Here is a 19,819-nt window from a genome sequence, read left to right on the forward strand (position 1 = left end):
TTCGACTGCATAGAGACGGAATCTTAACTGATGGTTATGGCGAAACCCGGAGCCCATGTGCTGTTACTTTGAGCACATTTTTGGTAGCCACCTCAAGGTGGCGCTAGCCCCTCTTTTAGAAATCCCAGTCAGCGATGTGAAGGAAAATATACGCCTAGGGTGACCACAGCTCTAGGGTGAAATAGCCATTCTTTAAATCAGTAACGCAATATTGCTTAAATGTCCCGGTTAAAGCCGCCCTCCTTAAACATGTAACATTGGCTAACCTTTCCAGATCCTTCAAAGCAGAATGTAACTGCTTCGCTTAGTGCACTTCGCATTGTTTTTTTTACACTGCACAATCTGTATATGTAAATTGCCCACCAATACACGTTGCGTGCATTGGTAGGCCCTCCAGGGACGGGATGATTTCCTGGTTACTAGAGCTACACATGGACAGAAGTACACTTGTTGGAAGATGTCACTTTTGAAGACCTCCTGTGAGGCTGCCGTCAGTACTTCGGTGGATGCAAGACGACTTAAAATGAATAAACAGAGAGGTTTCTGCGCTTTTGTTTTGCTAAATCGCCACGTGCCGTTAATTCTGCCGTCGAATCACACTCTGTATCCGGTCGAGAGTAGCACGTGGGTAACCTACTTGAAATCGCGCGTCGCTTACACCCATTGCTGTGATCGCCAACATCGTACCGGAAATGTCGGTCGCACTTTCTGTTCTAGCGTTCGTGCTCTTAGCGGGTAGCTCAGCCAGACGCTCGACGCCGGACCTAAACCCTTCTCTAGGAGCCTATCAAGATGAAAGAGACGTAAGTGGTTTGAGTGCACCTCACAAGGATGCATTTTTCATAAAATATCGTTCCAGTTAACTCGCCAGAACCCTGTCTCTAAATTCCTATACACTGCCATCACATCAGTCGAGATGCTGTCGTAGTCTTCTTTGTTGTTAGAGAGCTTATCATTCTTTAGGCAGTGCAACATTTTCATGAGCGAAAAAACGCTAAAATTTCCGAAGACGTCGCTGAACTCTACAGAGCAACTTTTGGCATGTCCCACATTTCGATGCCGTACAAGTTCGATGCGTTATGCATTTCATGATGACCGTTTCCTGTGATCCTCACCTTAAACAAAGAAATTGGCATGACGGGCAGTATTGGCATGCGTACAGTGTCAGCGGCGTTCCGTTTTCCGGTCAGCCGGCAAGCCGTCTAAATTTGGTGTTTTCGCCGAGGAACAAAACTGCGGTGTTTGGCGCCAGGCCTCTTAACTGCCCGGCTAACAGGCCCAGATCGGTTAACTGTCTAAGGCAGGAACTACCGAAATTAAACAAAAACTAATGCATTTCGTGGAAGAATAAGAGTATGCCAGCGTGAGCCAAGGAAGCTCTCTGCATTCTGCCGTGCTCACTGTGCGAGTTTATGTCGGGAAAATATAACCGCATTCATGATTGGTTATTACCCAAAAACAAAGTTTCAGTCTCAGTCCAGGCAGAATTCTGATAGAGGTGAAAGTAGTGCAGAAATATTTACCTTTAGGCCTGCTGTGTAAAGAAGGAAATTCAGCCAGAGGTAGTGCGAACGTTGTCAGTATTCTTTTGCAAATATCTGGCCCCTTTAACCCCTTTCTTCATGGTACGCCTTTCCTAATGCTTGCTTTGTTGTCGCTGCGCGGACTCGTACTCTCCATGGCTTCAGCTTTAGCGAGGACACTCGTGCCTCGGGCGAGGCAATGAATCCAATGCCGAGCGTGGCTAGAGCAGAGTCCACGTTAACCCTAGCTTGTCCAAATTATCCCGGAGGCCTCGGCTACGGCACCTCCTTATCTTTTTCTCCTTTCACTCGCTACTTCATCCGATCCCTGATGGTGCGGTTCTGGAGTCTGCCGAGAGTGAGGCAGTTACTGTGCCTTTCCTTCCCTTAAAAAGATAAATTCAATATTTTTTGTCAGCGCAGACAGGCAAGACTTCTTTCTCTGAGTTTCCCGCATGCGCACACATTAAACACGGACCTACCCAACAGATGCCATATGAACATCCAATCGCTTGTCCTTTAGCTATTCCCTATTGAGAGTTCACTTTGCTCTTTCAAAGCGACATAAATAATTTGTCAGCCCAGGGAGGTTTCTTCAGGGCGCAATGGGAATATTTGTTAGTTCTTTCAAGGAATTGGTACGGGGTGCGGAGGGAATGTTTTACATGCTCACAAGGAGGTTTGAAAGGTCGCCTTTGGGAATTATTTTACAACCACTCGTATCTAACTGAGGAATTTACCGATTTTTTTGTTACTGTGGAACGTATATTTTTGGGTCCTGTGTTCTCGTTGGATTTTTTTTCTTGAACGTGCTGCTTTTGGGAGCCTTTGAATGAGAGCGGAAGTGATACTACGCAAAACGTTTATTACAGTGCACCTGATGCATGGCACAGTTACAGTACACATTAGGGTAACACATGTAGTAACAGAGTTGCCTCGCTCAGGGGAACGGAGGAAGAATAAAACCGTTGTGGAGACGTCACCTGAGGCGTCAGGCGGCATAATCCAGGAAGGTAAGTCCGCAAATGACGCGGACAGTGAACGCTACGGACAGAGCGGCTTGCGAGGACGAGTCGCGGCAGAAGTATTATCCATTACTACGTGGCGGTAGCAACAGCATCTTGGGGCACCCGCGTCGCCGGACCCGTGGACACGAGTGCACACACTGCCGCGCCCGGCACGCACAGCATACACCTCCCACACGTGAGCTAAAGACCATCACGGAGCTAAGTTGTGAAACGGAGGGAAGCGTACACATTAAACGGTCCTTCGCTCTACCAACTACCACGGCTGGACCAGTGATGCAGTTTGCAGCGTAGCGGGCACACAGAGGCGCGGGAAGGAAGCCGAGCGCGATACGCTTGTCGTTACCGCGGCAGAGTTGGGTAGTAGCGCGGCGGCAGAAAAATGCGCCGCTGCGAGCAGGGCCGCGGTAAAATACGTCCTAGGACGGTCGCCCAAGGAAACCTCATCAGCGGAGATGAAGTTGCGCGGTAAACGATGGGGTTGCACGAAAATGGGCGTCATGGCTCGCACGAGGAGGGAAGGAGGCGAGCAGGCAAAAATGGCCGATGCCGCCGTCCGCCCATTGGCAGGAAGAGTACGGGCCGTGGGGAGAAACGCTGGTCTCGGTGGTGTGCGCCGCACGACGGTTTCAACGTGACGCAACCTTGCGGCCCTACTCTTGCAAAAATGCTTCCCAACGGTGCACAACTCCCGTCGAGCCACACGCCGGCTTCTTTACAGTTTAAGCAATCGCGCTTTTAATACATTCTGAGAAGCGACGTTACACGTTGCCCCCACCTTTGCAAGCAATACGCGTTGCGTGGTTGCTATGGGATCTACCAAAACTTGTCCCTTCACGTCATATACTGCACTTCACACAGGTACGTGACTCTGTCGGTTTCATCATTCTTTGCACTCTAATCACACCGCATTTCACATCCCCACGGTAAAAAGAGCAGTCGAAAAGTGTTGAACAAACGCCTGCGGCCGCCGGCGCGAGCACCCAGCGCCTTGCTGACCTCCCCGAGTCGGTACGGAGCAAGCCGCGGCTTACCGTATTGCACGCGGCTCTTCCTAAATTGGGGCCGCTATTCCCCGAATTCACTTGCACAGCATATATGAAGTTTCTGTAGAGGGTTTGGTGCATACTGCAGGTTTCAATTTAGGATGATTTGATTGTCTGAGACACCATCTGTGTAATTCAGGTGAAAACAAGAGTGTAGTCAAGCTGCCACTCGAGAGATATAAACAAATGATACGGTTGGTTTTAGGAACCACTACGATACCGGGACAACACTGAGCAGGTGATTCGCACTGAGAAAAAGAAGTGGCCTGGTTAATAGGTATGGTTGCAGCTATCACAGGCGCGTTCAGAGGCGAACGAGGGCACCACTCTACTCCGAGGACGTGGTTGGGTATATCTCCAAGCGATTTTCTGGTATGGGTAGAACCACCCGGTTTTACAATGGCCGGAGGAAACTCCTTGAGTCAGATATTTATGATTCTGATAAACGCTTTAAGCTTTGAATCGGCGTACGGGTGACCTTCATTGGTTAGTCAAGCACGCTGCCGGTCCTTTCACACTTAAGCGTAAGCAATGTAAAACCAACTTCAAGTAGATAAGCTGAACGAGCGGCCGTTAAATAAGTCCCCTAGTTGAGTACGTCAAAATCTTTTTCGGTTTTGAAATATTGAAATTGCCATATGGGAAGATTCGTGTTTTAGTATGGCAGCATACAAAATGCGTAGGTACAAACTTGCAGAGGTTTTCAGGAAGCGCGTTTGCGGGCAGAGCCCATATATGGTTTTCTCCTTTCCATCATAACTGCAGTAACTTCTACGCTGACGCATTCCCTCTATGGTTTCTGCATAACGAGGATGCTCGTGCATCGAGCTATGGTATAAAACAAGTGTTAAGCTTCGCCACGGCGGATAGCTCGTTTCCGCATGTTAGGTAAAAAAAGCATAAAGCGCATGTACTCCAAGTTTTGCACATTCTTTTCGCTACAAAGTGCTGTCTTAATGATGGTGCCCCGCTATCATCACGCCGTTGCCATCCAGGAACTAGTGGAATTTTTGGAAGCATAAAGAAATGATGTTACCGCTTGTACTTCGCTTGATGAGCTCAGGGAGCCCGCTTCAGGGCGGTTGTGCCCGTGTGCGGCTCGTCGTCTCTCTCACACATGTGACAACAATTATGGCTGAATGCGGCTGGCTAGGGCATACTTAACCGAAAAAGGATTGTTTTGTTTCAGACTACGAGATGAGCCAAGGTTGTCTGGTTACTGAACAACGTTCAAGACCGACCCAGTCAGAGGACGCTAAGAGGCGTAAGGGGAACGGCACGGTGTGCTGCGCCATTCCCGCCACGTTTTCGTGCCAGAAGAGGCAAGATGGATAAGAATGAGGGATCCGGCTGAAACCGTTGGCTTCCAGAAGTATTACCTGCGAAATACTTACCTAGGGCAAACCAATGCTCGTATAGTCCGTTTAAAATATCTCAACTAGGAACCGGGAACATCCTTTCGTCCCTGCTCTAACTCAGCGGACTTTACAGTTTTCGTAACACGTTTGCCTAAGCTAGAGCTTGTGAAACCGTGAGCCGTATTTTGCTATTGCATGTTTTGGGCATTGCAAGCAGAGCGGGATTAAGCTCCCTCCATGGACTTTAACCGCGGTGTGGTGAAATGTGCTCATTTCTTTATTATGTTTCAGTGTTACCCCTTCACGTCCGACCTGCACCAGATCTATAGAAACTTTAAGAGCGACCCTTACTTCGGAGGTCAGGTGAAGTGCGTCGTAAGGAAAGGGCCGTCAGGGCCCCTGGTCGACTTATCGCTGAACGGAACGTTTGAATATGGCTGTGACGGCAAAATGTGAGTGCTTCCGTTTTGCTGATCCTTTTGTTGGAGACATCAAAAATAGCAGTATTCAGCTGACTTATGATCGCATTTGTTGTCAGTATGGTTCATATACACTTCGGCTGTGTCGAAGGAACAAAATAGAGAGAGAAAAGCAAGTATGCATTGTGAGTAAACTGTGGCACCCAGTAAATTCACAATGGTTCTTCGCGTTTCTTCGGAGGGGCACAGGACCTCTCCAAACGTGAATTCGACGGTGTTGAAGGAGCAGACGATGATTGATGCCAGATGATGGAGACAAAGAGAAAATATATTTACAGGATGTACAAGGGCAAACTGCGTTAAAAGTTGAGTCACACAGACAGTCAAACTGTAACTTAAAGGAAAAGATCTCACGCAGAGAAACTAGACAAGACCTTACTCTTCGACCTGAGGTTAGTCTAGGTCTGTACAATTACGTGCCACAGCACGGAGCCTCTAGCTCAGCTAGACAACACTGCCCTCCAATCATTTTACATGCAATTTTAAAGCTTTTTCAAACAAAGAAGTTTGGGCGGTCATTTTTCGAGGCCCGCCCTAAGCTTCGATAACCAATGGAGGTAGCCACAACCCCTGCAGGTTGGACCCAACTTCGAGCCGGAGCTTGACTAAAAAGAAAAGGAAACACATACAGAAAACATTCTGAAAACCCTCTCCCCGGGGGGGGGGGGGGGTGGAGTTCTCGCCCTTATTGCTTGATGCTTTCCCCTTCCCTGCCGTACCCGCGCGTCGCCTCTCGAAGGATGAATCGTGTTTTTTTTTCAGCTAATTGGCCGGACCACTAATCCACTCGCTCGCAGCAGGAATGTCACACGGTGGCGAACCGCGATGCTTCGGTGCCATCGAGAATGCGAAAAAAAGAAAAAAGGGCAGATCGCGGAATGCGAGGTGGTTCGCATTCTGCCGCCGTAGGAATGCTGCCTAAGACCAAGCGGCACTAAGTGCTCGTTGTGCGCGCCTCGCATGATTTCTTGGCGCGCTTAACAAAGCCAGGTGTCTTCGGCGGTCACAGCGGTGCTGTCAAGCAGCCAGTGCCTCCTGCGCCTTTGCCACTGCTTGCGGGGGGGGGGGGGGGGTGGCATGCGGGTAGGGGGTAGCTCGGTGCTTCACTGAGAGCTCCCCACGTAGACCGGAGGCCCGCAGTGACCGCAAGCTAAGGGAGTAAAAAAAATGTACGCGTTGATGAAGCGCGGCCTTACACCCCCCTCCCATGAAGCGCAATAAATAATTGTTGTCGTAATCTAAACGGCTAGTTCATATTTGTTACCCTTCTTGTGTGCCTAGTTTTTCAATCTAACCTTGGCATGAATTAATTAGGTGATGTTTGATATACGGTTGTACCACTTAAAAACGAGCTTATAATTTTAAACCCGATTAATGAACACCGCATCTCTAATAATAGCGCTACTGGAGCGAACGAGTATCAGAGAGCGTTATTAGGGAAGAGGGCCTATATAATTCTGGCCACCAGAATTATTTAGGGTTGGTGTACCAGAATGATTCAGGGTCGCGGCGCCTATATCAGCTTGGGTGTCTAAATTAGCGGGAAACGATCTGCTTTACTCGGGACCCGTCTTGGTCTGTGCGAGCTTTTTCAGTGTGCGTTTTATACTGTAGGACAAGTGTGCCAGATTTAGACCTCTTCCTAGAATGTAGTGCAAACATGAGGTGAATGGTACATATTTCATTCAAGTTTTTTGGCCACACCATGTTGGCATTCTGCTGGCTTGATATGGTGCAGGTCCAGCTCAGAGCAGTAGAAAGACAGTGCATCTACAACTCACAGAAAAGTGTATCAACTTGGCGGAAAGATGAAATCAAGCTAAAAAGGAAATGCACAAAGGAGCAAAAAAAAACAAGCCTACAGCGGGAAAGCGAACGTCCTAGAATGGGCATGGTCGCTATTGTGGGTACTCTTCAGGTAGCGTTTTGTAAAGGGTACCCATGCTCCGGCTCCCTCAGTCTTGTCAGACTACGCGCTAAACTTAGCTCTAGCTACTAGTGTTGCTAAGCGCCTCAAAAGCAACCTCTATAGCGCCTCATCCCTCCATCCGCATCCGCCTCGGATGCGAGAGCTGCGGGGCTCAATACACAGTGTCGCCGGGTAACCAACGCTGATACATTGGGTGCAAGGCTTCCACTGTCCTAGTGCTCGGGTTCTCTTGGGTGACATGATTTGAAAATGGGTCTCTGACCACGCCTTGGGTTAATAAAACAGTAGCCTTAAGTAAGAGCCGCAATTCCGCCGTTAAAATTCATCATGATCTTTTCACGCCTCACCCTCCATTGAAAACTGGCGCTTATTTTCACAGCTATTACCACATATTTCTCTCTCACGTGGCTTCCAAAGCCACAAGTGTCCCGAAGCAAATCAGTGTCTCCAAAGGTAGACAACCCCTTCCCCCTCTGAACGCAGCCGCTTATTTTCATGCCCTTCCCATTGCCTTGCGCAGCCCACATCACCCCCAGCTCCCAACTATACTCCTCGCTGCCCGACTCCTTCGCGCCGAAACCAACAAGCTGGTAACAGCAACTTGTATGATATTGTAACCGCGCGAACGACAAGAGACGAAGAAAGTCCCTTGCCCTTTGTCGTTCCTGTGGTTACAATATCCATACAAGTTGGGACCACCATCTTTTCCTAGTTATCTTAACTAGGAATTCCGCATTTCCTAGTTATCTTAACAGCAATACCGCTTGAAGGAGGCGCCGCCTCCTACCACATGTGTAGTAGCCGTCGCACGTGCCCTGCTAAACCGTGGTATTTGCATATCGTCAACACACTCTATTGCCACAGATTTTCATGTGCAATGGTATTATTATTGAAATAAACGCGTTATCTGCCTACTTTATTGGAAACAGGTGGAAGGAAAGACGTGAAGGGGTTCCTCGTTGGTGAGCTTGCCTCACACGGAGCCGGACCCTGGGCACCCATCATGAAACTCTACCGGGCCATCACAGTCGGATGGTCTGGTTGTGCCGATAGCCGCTGAGGGTGGCGAGAAACTGGTGGCTGGCAGAAGTCGTCGATGAGCTGGCCGGTAGGCCGCGGAAGAGTGGTAGCTGGCAGAGTAGCGCGGCGAGGTTGGCCAGGCCGGACCTTGTTGTCTCGGCGGACCTGACAAGCTTGTCCAGTGCCGAGCTCGAAGTCGCCCCGCTGTGCACCATGGTTTCTGCCATGATACGAATGCACCAAACACGTACTCCTGCGCACGTACTCTGGAACACTTGCATGCAGCCACGTTTCATCTTTGAAGGCTGACGCCCGCACATCACAAATACAGCAAAACATTGCAGCAAGAGCTCTCAGAGCACAGTTCTGCTGCGAAAGGGGTGAGGGGAGGCCTCCAGAGAACAAGTGAAGTAAAACTGCAAAATATGGAAAACACCGTCATCATGGCCTGAAGAATACTGATTATAACTGCACGCATAATCCATAAATTTAAGCTACTATAATATTAAAGTATAACTGTTAATTATACACGATGGGTCCTTGAGGGAATCTTTCCGAAAGTCTCTAAAAATGGGTAGTTTTAAATAGAAAGCGTATTTTTAGAAAAAAGCTATGAGCTGTGGCAGACACCAGAAATAAAAATTGTCCTATTCATCTATATAGTGAAGTATCTTTGAAAATATTTGAAATTAACAAAGCGTGGTTGCTAGTGCCAATGGGGAATTCGAAGCATGGACAAGAAGGTGCTGTATCATGGTTAGTAACGAAGAAAAATTTATTCTTTAAACCTTTGCTGCACGAAAAATGTGGCACTTTTTTCCGGCTAAGACAAACAATATCACATAACACACTCTTTTGCCTCGGCACTTGATGAAGGGAAAAGGGCAGTCCTTACCAACCGCAATACCGTTATTTTTTAGAGTGACAGAGCAAAAGAAATGTCCGTGTGATGGTACAATGCAGCAGACAGAATTTGCTAGGCCACAGAAGGCAAAGAGTTGCATGGGCATTGTGAAATGATATGGTCGCCAAGCAAATGTGCCCAGTGCGGTTCGTCTTTGCCGACCGACGTGGAAACAGCACGACATGTAGATTGCGTGGTTTAGGCGCAAACCCCGGACACTAGCAGTCTCTTCTAACGAGCCAGTACCGCATCCAGCTGGATATAGCCAGCTGTCTACACTTAGTCTGATGTGCCCAGGCTTTCCATGTAACAATTATTAGAAAAACACATGCTGCCAGCTTGTCGAGAGATGTTGAGTTTTTGCGTATGCTTCGAATTTATAACAAGGCTCATCGGAGGAACCTTTTAATAAAACGCCACACGTTATATTTCTTTTCACTGTGCAAAACGTTCGAAAACCTACGATCTTTGTAAAGCCTGGAGACCAAGCCAAACGACGATTAAAATACGACATAATGAAGCGAAAAAGCCCTATTCAAAGGTTTTATGCGTGATTGCTTTTTCGCGCATTACGTTGTTTCAACAGAGCTTCTGTAGTTCTGCGTCGTCGAGCACATTTTGTTGTGCGCTGATTTCTTCTCTCTGTGTTGTTGCACGTATGCTGAACGCCCAAGGCGGAATAGTAACTATTGGCAGCCTAAAATATTTTGAGTGGGTAGTTCAAAGATATTCGTTATTTGAAACACTTTCGAAGCAAGCTAAGCTTTCTACACCAGTGTGGGTAAAAAAAGACTATGAAAGGTTAGTTCCTGTACTTCGTGGGGAAGAAGCTGCGCCTATTAAAACATGCATGCGGTCGTTCTGCGGTGCATTTCGCGAGTCAGAGGCCTTCTCAATAACGTGCGTATATACCTTGCAGCAGAATAACTACACTCAGGATAACTTCCAGGCAGAACTACACTCTAAACACACAAAAGTAAACAGGGAGTCCTATATCGCACTCCATTCTATAAATTGGAGTGCGTTAGATAACAGCTTGATTCCTTTTTAATCCCATACATGCGCGCGTGTGTGTAGGGTACAGCAAGTTAATTTACATAGAATAGCACGGATTCATGGGCGTAAACACAACGGAGAGCTGTCCTTCTTCCTCAGTACTTGATATCCAAAGATGACGAAAGGGTCCATACCCAAGAGAATGCGGCTCAAAAGACACGGGACTTATGCGAATATGCAGCTCTTTTTTGAGAAAAACAGTACAATCTTCACTGCGTGGTATTCATGATTGAAAGTATCGCTTTTATTTCTTCCTCTTCTTCTAGTGACTTCGTCACGACTGCGTTGTCGTCACCGGGTTACACTGCCGGGAATGTGGTGCAGTTTCAGCCTCTAGATGGTGAGTAATGTGCAACAGGTGACCGTTATAAGTACAACGCGAGGAAGAAAATAAGGTCGACGCCGGTCTGCAGCTTCAGGAATGCAGTTTGCAATGAAACGCGCTGATACTATTGTATGGTATGGTATTGAACACTCGTTAAGGCGAGAAATTAACTCACAGTGATATCTACGCGCTACTTAGGAGCCAAAACACAAATGGGCAAAAGGACACACACCTCATTGTGTCTGCAGTGTGCGTCCGTCTGTCTATTTGTGTCTTGTCTCCTAAGTAGTGTGCACATTTGAGTCATGGTCCACCGAATGGCTCATGTGTTAGCGCTTTTTTAAAAAAATAACTTTTACTTCCTGTGATTGCTGACATTCGATTCTACATTGGCGAAGGGCTTGGCGCGTGCCACATAATCCACTCTTAATGCAAAATTTGGCGATACTCGAAGACAAATTTAAAACTCACACGCATAGGCACAAATGAACTGAATAAGGTCTATTCGAAGAGGAATTTAAAAGTGGCAGACGTGTGAGTCAAAATGAACTGAATGAGGTCACTGGGTTTTAAAGAACATAGAATAATAACAAAAATAGGAATGGTCAATCAGCAGGGATGATAATACAGAGAAAAGAACAGCCGAACGTACTTTCAGCAGAATAGCTGCTTCTATTTTTTGAAGGACAATATGCGTGCCCAATTATACGCTGCGGCTGCATCCCAAAAAAAAGGGCCTCAGGGAAAACAGCTTAAAGGTGAGCTTGGGCTGTTCCCGTTTGCGCAATTTGCCGAAATATTTCTCCTGAATACGCCGTGGCGACAGGAGAACATTAAATGTTGTGCACGTTATGATTGAGCACTTAGCGGGTACAGGATGCAGACCGCCAGGTCAAATTTTAGTGGGCAAAATTTTCATTCTGGAGTACGACAGCGCAATCGCTTCGAAAAACTATGAAGCTGCCGTAATCGGGAAAGTCGTTCCCCCAGGTTCAGCGGAGATAGAAGTAGGCGATATTCTCCAAGGACATCAAGGCAGATTGAGCGAAGTGTTGTAACGCGATTAAGTTCAAATTGAAACAGCGGTGCAGCAAAAGAACTCATTCAACAAAATGCAAGCAACTTCACTCAAATATAACCAGTTCTGGCCAGCCACCAACAGTGAAAGAAAAGCGTGGATGTGTTTCGTCTGAACTGGTAGCCATGAGGGACAGGCAGAGATGTGTTTATTGATAAAAATAGGTTAAGTTTGTTTCTAGATCAGAAGGTACCGATCTAGGAGCGGAAAGGACATTCCTGGTCTTTACGCTTAAGCTAAATTACGTTTGCTCACAACAGTCTTCGAGGTTTGCGGTGGCCCTCCTGAACCTCTCATTGCTCTCTGGAGGCTTCTTGCAGCGTAGATACGTCTCAGGCAGTCCTGTATGTCCTTATAGCGGTCACGTGGACTGCCCTTCAAAGCGTCTCAACTGTCCAGAGCACGAGGAGCAGTGCATATTCCACCGCCGTGCGGATCAGGGCGGTCGTTCCAAGTTCGCACGAAAAGAGGAATGGGAAGCTCTTGAAATTTATATGCAATAATTTAAGCTCATGTTTTTGAGAAAAGGCGAAAAATCCTTATAATTAAACCGCTTCCTGTCCGAACTAAGCGAACACTGTGGTATTCAGGTTGGCCATTTTCGGGAACTGGGGCGAGAGTAATGTTTCCCGCATCAATGCTGGCCGGCATCAGTGCCTCACATGTTTAGCACCTAGGAAACAGAGCCAAGGAGGCTTCTGTATGTAGATGGGCTTTCTTTCGAGCCATACTGGGTATTTTTTTCTGGGGACGTAAAAAACTTCAAAGTAGAGATTATACTCACGTCGTGTTTTTTTCTTCTTTTCTACAGGTAGTCTGGAGCCTTTTAACCTAACTGTAGCTTACAGGGACTGCTCGAAGTGCAAGGTAATTCGTCACAGCTACATCAAGAACGGTAAATAAAACAGCTCTTTCAGTTTTGCTTGTGGTCTAGGCCACTCAAGTAGGTCATCTATAGTAGGAAAACACAGCTGACTTATAGACCAGCCTTAAAGTCACCGATTCGTGCTGAAGGTATTCAGTGGTCCGCGGGGTGCACTTCAACTGATGTATCAGATTTATGTCATCTTTCAGTGTATGGCTATGGCTTCGAGAGGGTGCGCAATAAAAGTGTAAAAAATATATTTTACAAGACACTCTTCACCATCAACAGCAGGAAAAATGTCGCTGTAGGGAAAGAAATTTCTCCTTTGATTGTCATTGTTGAGATGGCTCTTTAGAGCTTATTACAAGCAGCGATCGACGTGGTGCTTAAAGCGGGTGCACGGCGCAAATGTGTCAGTCAGAGATAGGAACATCAGTTCTCAAGCAGAAGCGTCATTACGAATGTACAGCCTGCCTTGTTTGTATTTTAGAAACAAGCGTTTTGATCTGATGCTATCGCTCCAGAAAGCTATATGTTATTTGAAAAACATAAAAACCACATTTGAGAATTCGAGCATTTTTAAATTTTCCACCAAGTACACACTCATTTTTAACAGCATTGGCTCTCGAAAAGCACTGCAGATCCAGTACGTGCGTTTCATTCCCCGTTGAACAATACATGTTGCACAGCTTTTTTGGGCATGGTCATTTAGCTCTATAGATTGACATTAGGCTAGACCCTTATTGCAGCACATATTCGAGATTAAGGTACGATGAAGATATTCTGAAGAGATGATAACTACTTCAGCTGTATGGGTTGCACTGTACACTACAGCCGCGTCTAGAAGGGCAGAGTGACGTGAAAGGGGAATTATATTGTTGCAGCGCGATGTCAGAAATAAATGGCGAGCAAAGACAGGCGACACGGTTGCTCTTCCCTTGTGCTAAACAGGAATAGAACAGTAGGGTGATAAAAACCGACCTATGGAATACTTTTTAGTGTTGAGATGCATGACACGACGAAGTGGAAAAACGTACCATACATAGTGACCTGTCACTATTGCAATCACTGACAAGAACTCCGATTGCGACTTCATTTAATATTTGTGCATTTTCTTTCCCTGAAGCCATATTTCATGTGCAAGTAATTTTTTGAGCTGTCGAGTTATGCAGAATGATTCGGGTCTCTTTTCACAAATTCTAGGAGCCGGCTGCAGCTACTGGGTGACCGATGAGGCACTAGGCGACGAGAGGACTTGCTGCGAGTTCGTGTATGAACTGCTTTGCGGCACTTCGCCCAAGTACCAGATATACAACGAGAATTGCCAATGAAGGCCTGGCGGCAAAATGACGGCGCCGTGTCGCTGAAACGAAAATGAGCGCCTTTTGCGCGTTGGTTTCGTTCCGCGTAAATAAATTTCGGATGAAATTTAAGTTATATTTCTTTAAAGCGCATTTTTGCTTCACAGGCGTGTAGCTTGTCCTGATATAGCAGGGTCCTCTGCATTCCGTTACGAAGTGCAGAATAAAATCCGAAATAAAATCAAGGTGTCTTTTGTTGTAGACATATTTGTAGTCAATTGTTGTACTGTAGTCTATAGGTGTGAGTTAACTTTCTTATTGATTTGCCTTGGTCAGCGGGTGCCTAGTGATACAGTTAGAGAAAGTCTCTGCTCTGGCTGTGCTTCCTAATTCTTTCATGATGTGCGGGGCATAATCACAAAAGGCCCCGTCAACTTCTTACACGCAATAAAATACAAGACCTTGCTCGTATTTACTGTTTTAGAAATTTAAGCGGCGCTATTTCATCAATGTGTACCTTGGGAAAATAAGCATAGAGAATTTTCTGAAGCGACTTTTTCATGGTGGATATTTCACACCGAGCTGCGATGTCAGAAGATTTTAATAGTAGTCTCGTCTTCGCCGTTTCCGGCCTGAATTTCAGTGGGTAATCTTGCCTCTTAAAACAAAGCGTTACAAAGTTGACCCGGGAATTTTAGTTAATAATTGATTTGTAATTCCATTCTATCCCTGATGTATGTCTCTCGCCGTTAAATCCACCCGCTCAGGAAGCATGGGCGTATAATTCGCGTCTTTCGATAAAGATATATATAGACAAAAAATAACAGCATATATGTAAGAGGTGTTTAAGGGAAGCCCGCCACTCACCTTGGAAAATCGCTGTTTTTGCAGTGTAAAGGTCGCTTCTGCTGCATTTTAATACCAGTGTTGGTGGGCGTCAGAAAATAGGTGAATCGTGTGAATAGCAAGCTGGTCTACCAAATTTTGATTGTTACCTTGATGCCTATTACAGTTAAGTGTGTGGTTGCAATTAGAGATTTGTAGTAGGATTTTAGCCATATATTGCTGAAGAATTTTGAAAGCACGGTTCTGCTTGCGGATACGGCTCAACAAATCCTGTTAAAGAAGAAATAACCAGGCAAAAAAGACGAACACACAAGGAGAGACAACACAGGACAACGACTGGACTAACAAATGAATTCTTTCCCGAGTACAGACCACCGAGTAATCTCAACGCATGCGCATAGGCAGGACAGACACTCAGACATGGTTATTCAAATAATCAAGTTCTTTTATCGCCAGCGCTATCGATGGGGAACTGACGAAAGCATCGCCATGTTTGGCTATTTGAAAGGCCTCAAAGATTTCGCGGGTCTTCCGTGTTTTTCCATAGCCCAGAATGGGGACATCAAAGAAACGTGGGGAACATTTGCCAGGACATCTACTACAGTGCCAAGCAACATTGCCATCTTCACTGGCGCCAACTTTTGTTTTGTGCTTGCGCACCCTCTCGTTCACACAGTCACCCGTCTGACCTATTTAAAATTTCCCACAGGTCAGCGGAATCTTGTAAATCACTTCAGAGCGGCACTCTGCGTACATAGTTCTATGTTTGGTCGCGCAACGCTTCTTGTTTCCGCCAGGCATAATTCGTGCACAAAAACCTGAAAGCTTAACGGGAGCCGAAAAAATCAAATTGACCCCTTGGCGCTCGGCGACTTTCTTAACATTGTGCGAGACTTTGTGCAAATCCTGGGCTGTCACATCGTGTGAGACCGAAACCTCGTGGCTGGAGTGGGCATGCAGCCACAGTCGGAAGAGCGCGCCACTAGGAGGCGCAGTGTCATGACCTCCGCTGCCCCGATCAAACTGAGGAATCGTGACAGAGCGTCTGCTGGTGTCGCGCCAATGTGTGCTTCAGCGGCACCGGCAGTCAGTAAGTGGTTTGCTGGATGCAGTGCAAGACTGATAATCGAGAAACGTCGATGGTGTTTTCAACGCAGTGTAAAGCTGCGAGAATTGTTAGAAATAAAGTAAGAATAAAATGTTGTATTGCGTTGGGTCTTATGGCACATTAAAAACTAAAGCAATAATAAAAGCACCCGACATAGATTACAGGGAATGCCCTCTTAGGTGGTCGCCATTTAAGATGATCGTCTTCCCGTCACTTAGGCAGCTTACATCGCCGCCGCTTTTGGAGGCCACCGACTACTGAAATGGCCGACATTGCTACTGCCTACGTTAGCGTGCTGAAGAATTCCAGCCGCAATAAGATTATCTCGCTGACGTCAAAAGTTCCAATTCGTTGCGAGGCAACCGACTTCACAGGTGCGGCGCTGCTTGTATGCACAGATTTCCCTCCGGCGCTGCCACTGGCGGTGACCGGTGCACGTTATGCTAAATGTCTCTCTTTAGCATAGTTTGTACTGTGTTACGCTATGAGACTGCAACACGCCCGGCAAATACCGAAGATTTTCGGGCGACTTTTGTTGCGGTGGAGTTTTCAGTTTAGTGTTTTCATTCGAATGAATGCTGGACTATTGCATCAGTGGCTGGGATATTAAACAGTACAAGGAAAACATGTTGCTTCGAATCGGTCGTAACTTGCGCCATAAGGAAAAGCAAGCCAAGTACTGAGCACTGCCAGCGATGCCCCATATCATTGGCTCTGCCACACAAGTAGCGTCTGGCCTGCATTGCTTGGAACATAAAGGCGGACCTTCTCGCAACTCTCATCCCTGCGGGGCCATACACAGAAACTCTAGTATTGGCACTTTCGTCAAATTGTGTGAAGCCCAGAAAAATAAAAATGAATAAATCTTGCCCTGCCTGCATTGCGCATGACACAACGGGCTTAAAAAAATTAAAAATAAACAAAGAGACGCAAGTCAATCAGAAAACTTTTTTCGTTGCGTACCAGAAAAAAAGATAACGTGATCTAATGTAGCTCTACGTGCCCAGGAAAGACTGCGCTACAGGTCGTCTAAACATTTCTTAAATGTGCGCTTGTAGTTTAGTCTAAGAAAGAAACCAAAATACATGCTAAGCTATGTAAAAAGTAGTAGAAATATTACGCTAAAACACTCAATAAAGCACACACTTTGTCTATTAGATTATATAATTGTTATTAGTTCACGATAAATAATAAGTTTTTTTACATAATATTAATGAAAATTACACAGCAGTGGTTGAATGAAAAATTAAAAAAAAGATGCAACACTTGTGACAGTATACTGTATGACTATTTGATTTTGTAATAGTAATGGCCGTTACAAGGAGTCGAACGCATTTAGGTAATTTTAGTTGAACATTATACAAAAGTCGTTGAAAGTGCAGGAGTATTGGCAAATATTTGTTATTACAGAGCTTTAGCTTGTTTGATTTTCATAACAGTTAATAAAGGAATGGCTTGAATGTCCTGGGTCATTTGAAGGTCCCAGTTTTCAGGTGATTTGAAGGTCCTCATAGGTGTCCGGGGTCATTTCAGTGGTAGATATGCCTTGAAATGTCGGTGATTTGTTGCTTTACTGGCATAATGATTTGAGAAGAATTGGCTCGAGCAATGAATCTGGTAAGCTTGAAGACAAACATAAGACATCTGATTATAATTGGGTATTTACAGACAGACTACTGTAAAAAGAGAGTCTTAATTTGTTCCAGTTGTGGAGCTATGTTTGCATTTATCTATTAGAACAGGTATAGACTGTAATAAACTTTCGCGTTTCCAACATAGCAGTTGTTATTTATCCGACTGTTTCCTCTTTTTGGTTTGAACAAATGACCTGTTAGTATTTTTTATATTTCCAATGTTTGTGCAGCTTTATAACTATCAGTGCGTTTATCACTCTACTGTCAACCAAGGCTTTTCACAATTTTAAGAATAGGCTTTTTGACTTAGAAGAGCTCTTTTTTCGGCATAGCATCGTCAGCGGTGTAGTACAACAGAATACAGCTAAGACATTACAACTAGCTGGATGGTTAAATAATATTGAATACCTAACTTTATAACCACTACTGTTTAGTTCCTTAATTATAGAGAGTTGTGTAGCCCACTGTAAATAATATCCAAATCAGTTTTTTAAGGTTTCGATTGAGAGGACATAGTAGTAGTTCTAAAGGAACAGGCACGACTGGATAGAAGAAGACAACACAGGCACTAGACATCATCTGACTTTATTCTAAGAAATACCACGCATTAATAGGTGTAAATCATGTGGCAAAGAAATAAAAAATAAAGTCACATCAGTGCCGGCACTTCCCGATACAAGAATTTCAATTGCTTTGTTGAAAAAAAAAATTTGGTTTGGTCACATACGATTGCCTTTCCATGTGTACAAGAAAGGCTTCCAATACCTCCCGCTCCTTCATGTCTGCACTTACACATATCAGACGTGTTTGCTCAAAAAATGAGTACAAATCTTTTAATTGTGTTTACGTAGTTCGCAATGTGCCATCAAGTTTCCAGGTCCTGATGTAGCAGCTGCCAAATTCTTTTGCTCCATGAGGCGAACATTGATACACTGGCCACTTTGGCCGATGTAACATTTTCCGCAAGAAAGCGAAATTCGATAGACCACATTGGTCCTGCAGGCCAAAAACGGCTTCTCATGCTTGATGCGGCATGACAGTTTTCCTCTGGAGACATCATTAATAACTCGGCATAGTTTGCCGAGTCTGTTCGGTGCAGTAAGCACAACCCTGGTATTGCCTTTCATGGCCACCTTTTTAAGGCGGTGCGTAAGCTGGTGAACATAGGGCAGTGCCACGCATCTATCCTCTTCATGAGCTTGCCGCTCAGTCGTCTGCGTATGATCTCCAGCTTTTATCTTGCATATCAAGCTCTCAGCGACCGATGCCACCAGTTCCACAGGAAAACCTGCCTTATTCATGCGACCGGCATGCTTTTGTACACCTTCAGGCATCTTGTGCGAGCAGGACTTTTCTAGAGCTGCAAGAAGGCAAGTCTTAGCAAATCCAATTTTAACCAATTTGGAGTGCGCCGAATCAAAATTCAGAATTTTTTTTCAACCTTAGCTGTTATAAGTAGCAAATGTGTGGTTCACCAATGAAAAAAGAACATCACGAAACTCCAGGCTACCGTTATATTCAAGTTCATGGGTGAAATTCAGAATCCGGGCACAGGACTTAAAAAGATCTAAAGTTTGATGTACTAGATCCTCATTTCAAAGTTAAAGCCGCTGTTATTAACATGAAATCTAACGAACTAAGGTTACCAGTATCGGACAAGGAAGGCTGGTTTGTTGTTATGCCAAAAAATTCTACTTAGAAAAGGCAAATCAGGCAATTTCAAAAAATTTTGTTCAAAAGAATTCAACAGGTGCGGGGATCAAGAAGCGTTCTCTTGTACTCTGTGATAAGATGAACTTAACTAATCTTAAAAAAAGGATAAGAGAAGCCGGAAAAGATGGACTGACAGTATAGTATTTGGAAAAAAACGCAAAAACCGGCTGTTCTTTTTCGCGCGATTGTCACGGAAGTAAGATCTCGGGAAGGTGCCCTATCCAGGTTCCTCCGAAAATGCTTGAAGTTCCTTCCTCTTATCGACCCATTTAGGGTGAGTAATTCGCAGAAAATAATTGAATATTTCTCGCAGGAAAACCTGTCTTCGGCATCTAAGCGGGCATTCTCGATTGATGTTGAAAATCTTTTCTACTCTATTCCCCAAACAAATATTTTAATGATAGTGAAGGAGAGCTTAGAAACTAAAGGCACTCTAGGGTTTCAAAATGATGTATGAGTTCCTGTGGCGAAAATTTTATCGATTTTAGAATTTCATCTTTATAGTACTTCTGGTATTTTTGAGGGCGGGAAATTCGTTCAGCGTGAGGGCGCCCGCATTGGCTCGTTCATCGCCCTTTTGCTTAGCGAACTGATTTTAGCGAGTTTGG

General features: G+C 45.4%; 1 protein-coding gene across 1 annotated transcript; it reads left to right on the plus strand.

Annotated features, from left to right (window-relative positions):
• The first annotated feature begins 677 nt into the window (after window positions 1-677).
• On the plus strand, window positions 678-14,151 carry LOC144119047 (uncharacterized). The gene is made up of 5 exons (XM_077651780.1): window positions 678-803; window positions 5,244-5,404; window positions 10,608-10,681; window positions 12,556-12,639; window positions 13,813-14,151. The coding sequence occupies exons 1-5, from the start codon at window positions 693-695 to the stop codon at window positions 13,938-13,940; spliced, it is 558 nt and encodes a 185-aa protein (XP_077507906.1). The 5' UTR covers window positions 678-692; the 3' UTR covers window positions 13,941-14,151.
• The last annotated feature ends 5,668 nt before the right edge of the window (window positions 14,152-19,819 follow it).

This window comes from Amblyomma americanum, chromosome 2 (assembly GCF_052857255.1).
Source record: "Amblyomma americanum isolate KBUSLIRL-KWMA chromosome 2, ASM5285725v1, whole genome shotgun sequence".
NCBI classification, from domain to species: Eukaryota; Metazoa; Arthropoda; class Arachnida; order Ixodida; family Ixodidae; genus Amblyomma; species Amblyomma americanum.

Coding starts and splice junctions, on each gene's coding strand:
- LOC144119047 (XM_077651780.1), top strand. CDS start 693: ATGTCGGTCGCACTTTCTGTTCTAGCGTTCGTGCTCTTAGCGGGTAGC. Junction 804..5,243: donor CCTATCAAGATGAAAGAGAC/GTAAGTGGTTTG, acceptor ATTATGTTTCAG/TGTTACCCCTTCACGTCCGA. Junction 12,640..13,812: donor TCACAGCTACATCAAGAACG/GTAAATAAAACA, acceptor CACAAATTCTAG/GAGCCGGCTGCAGCTACTGG.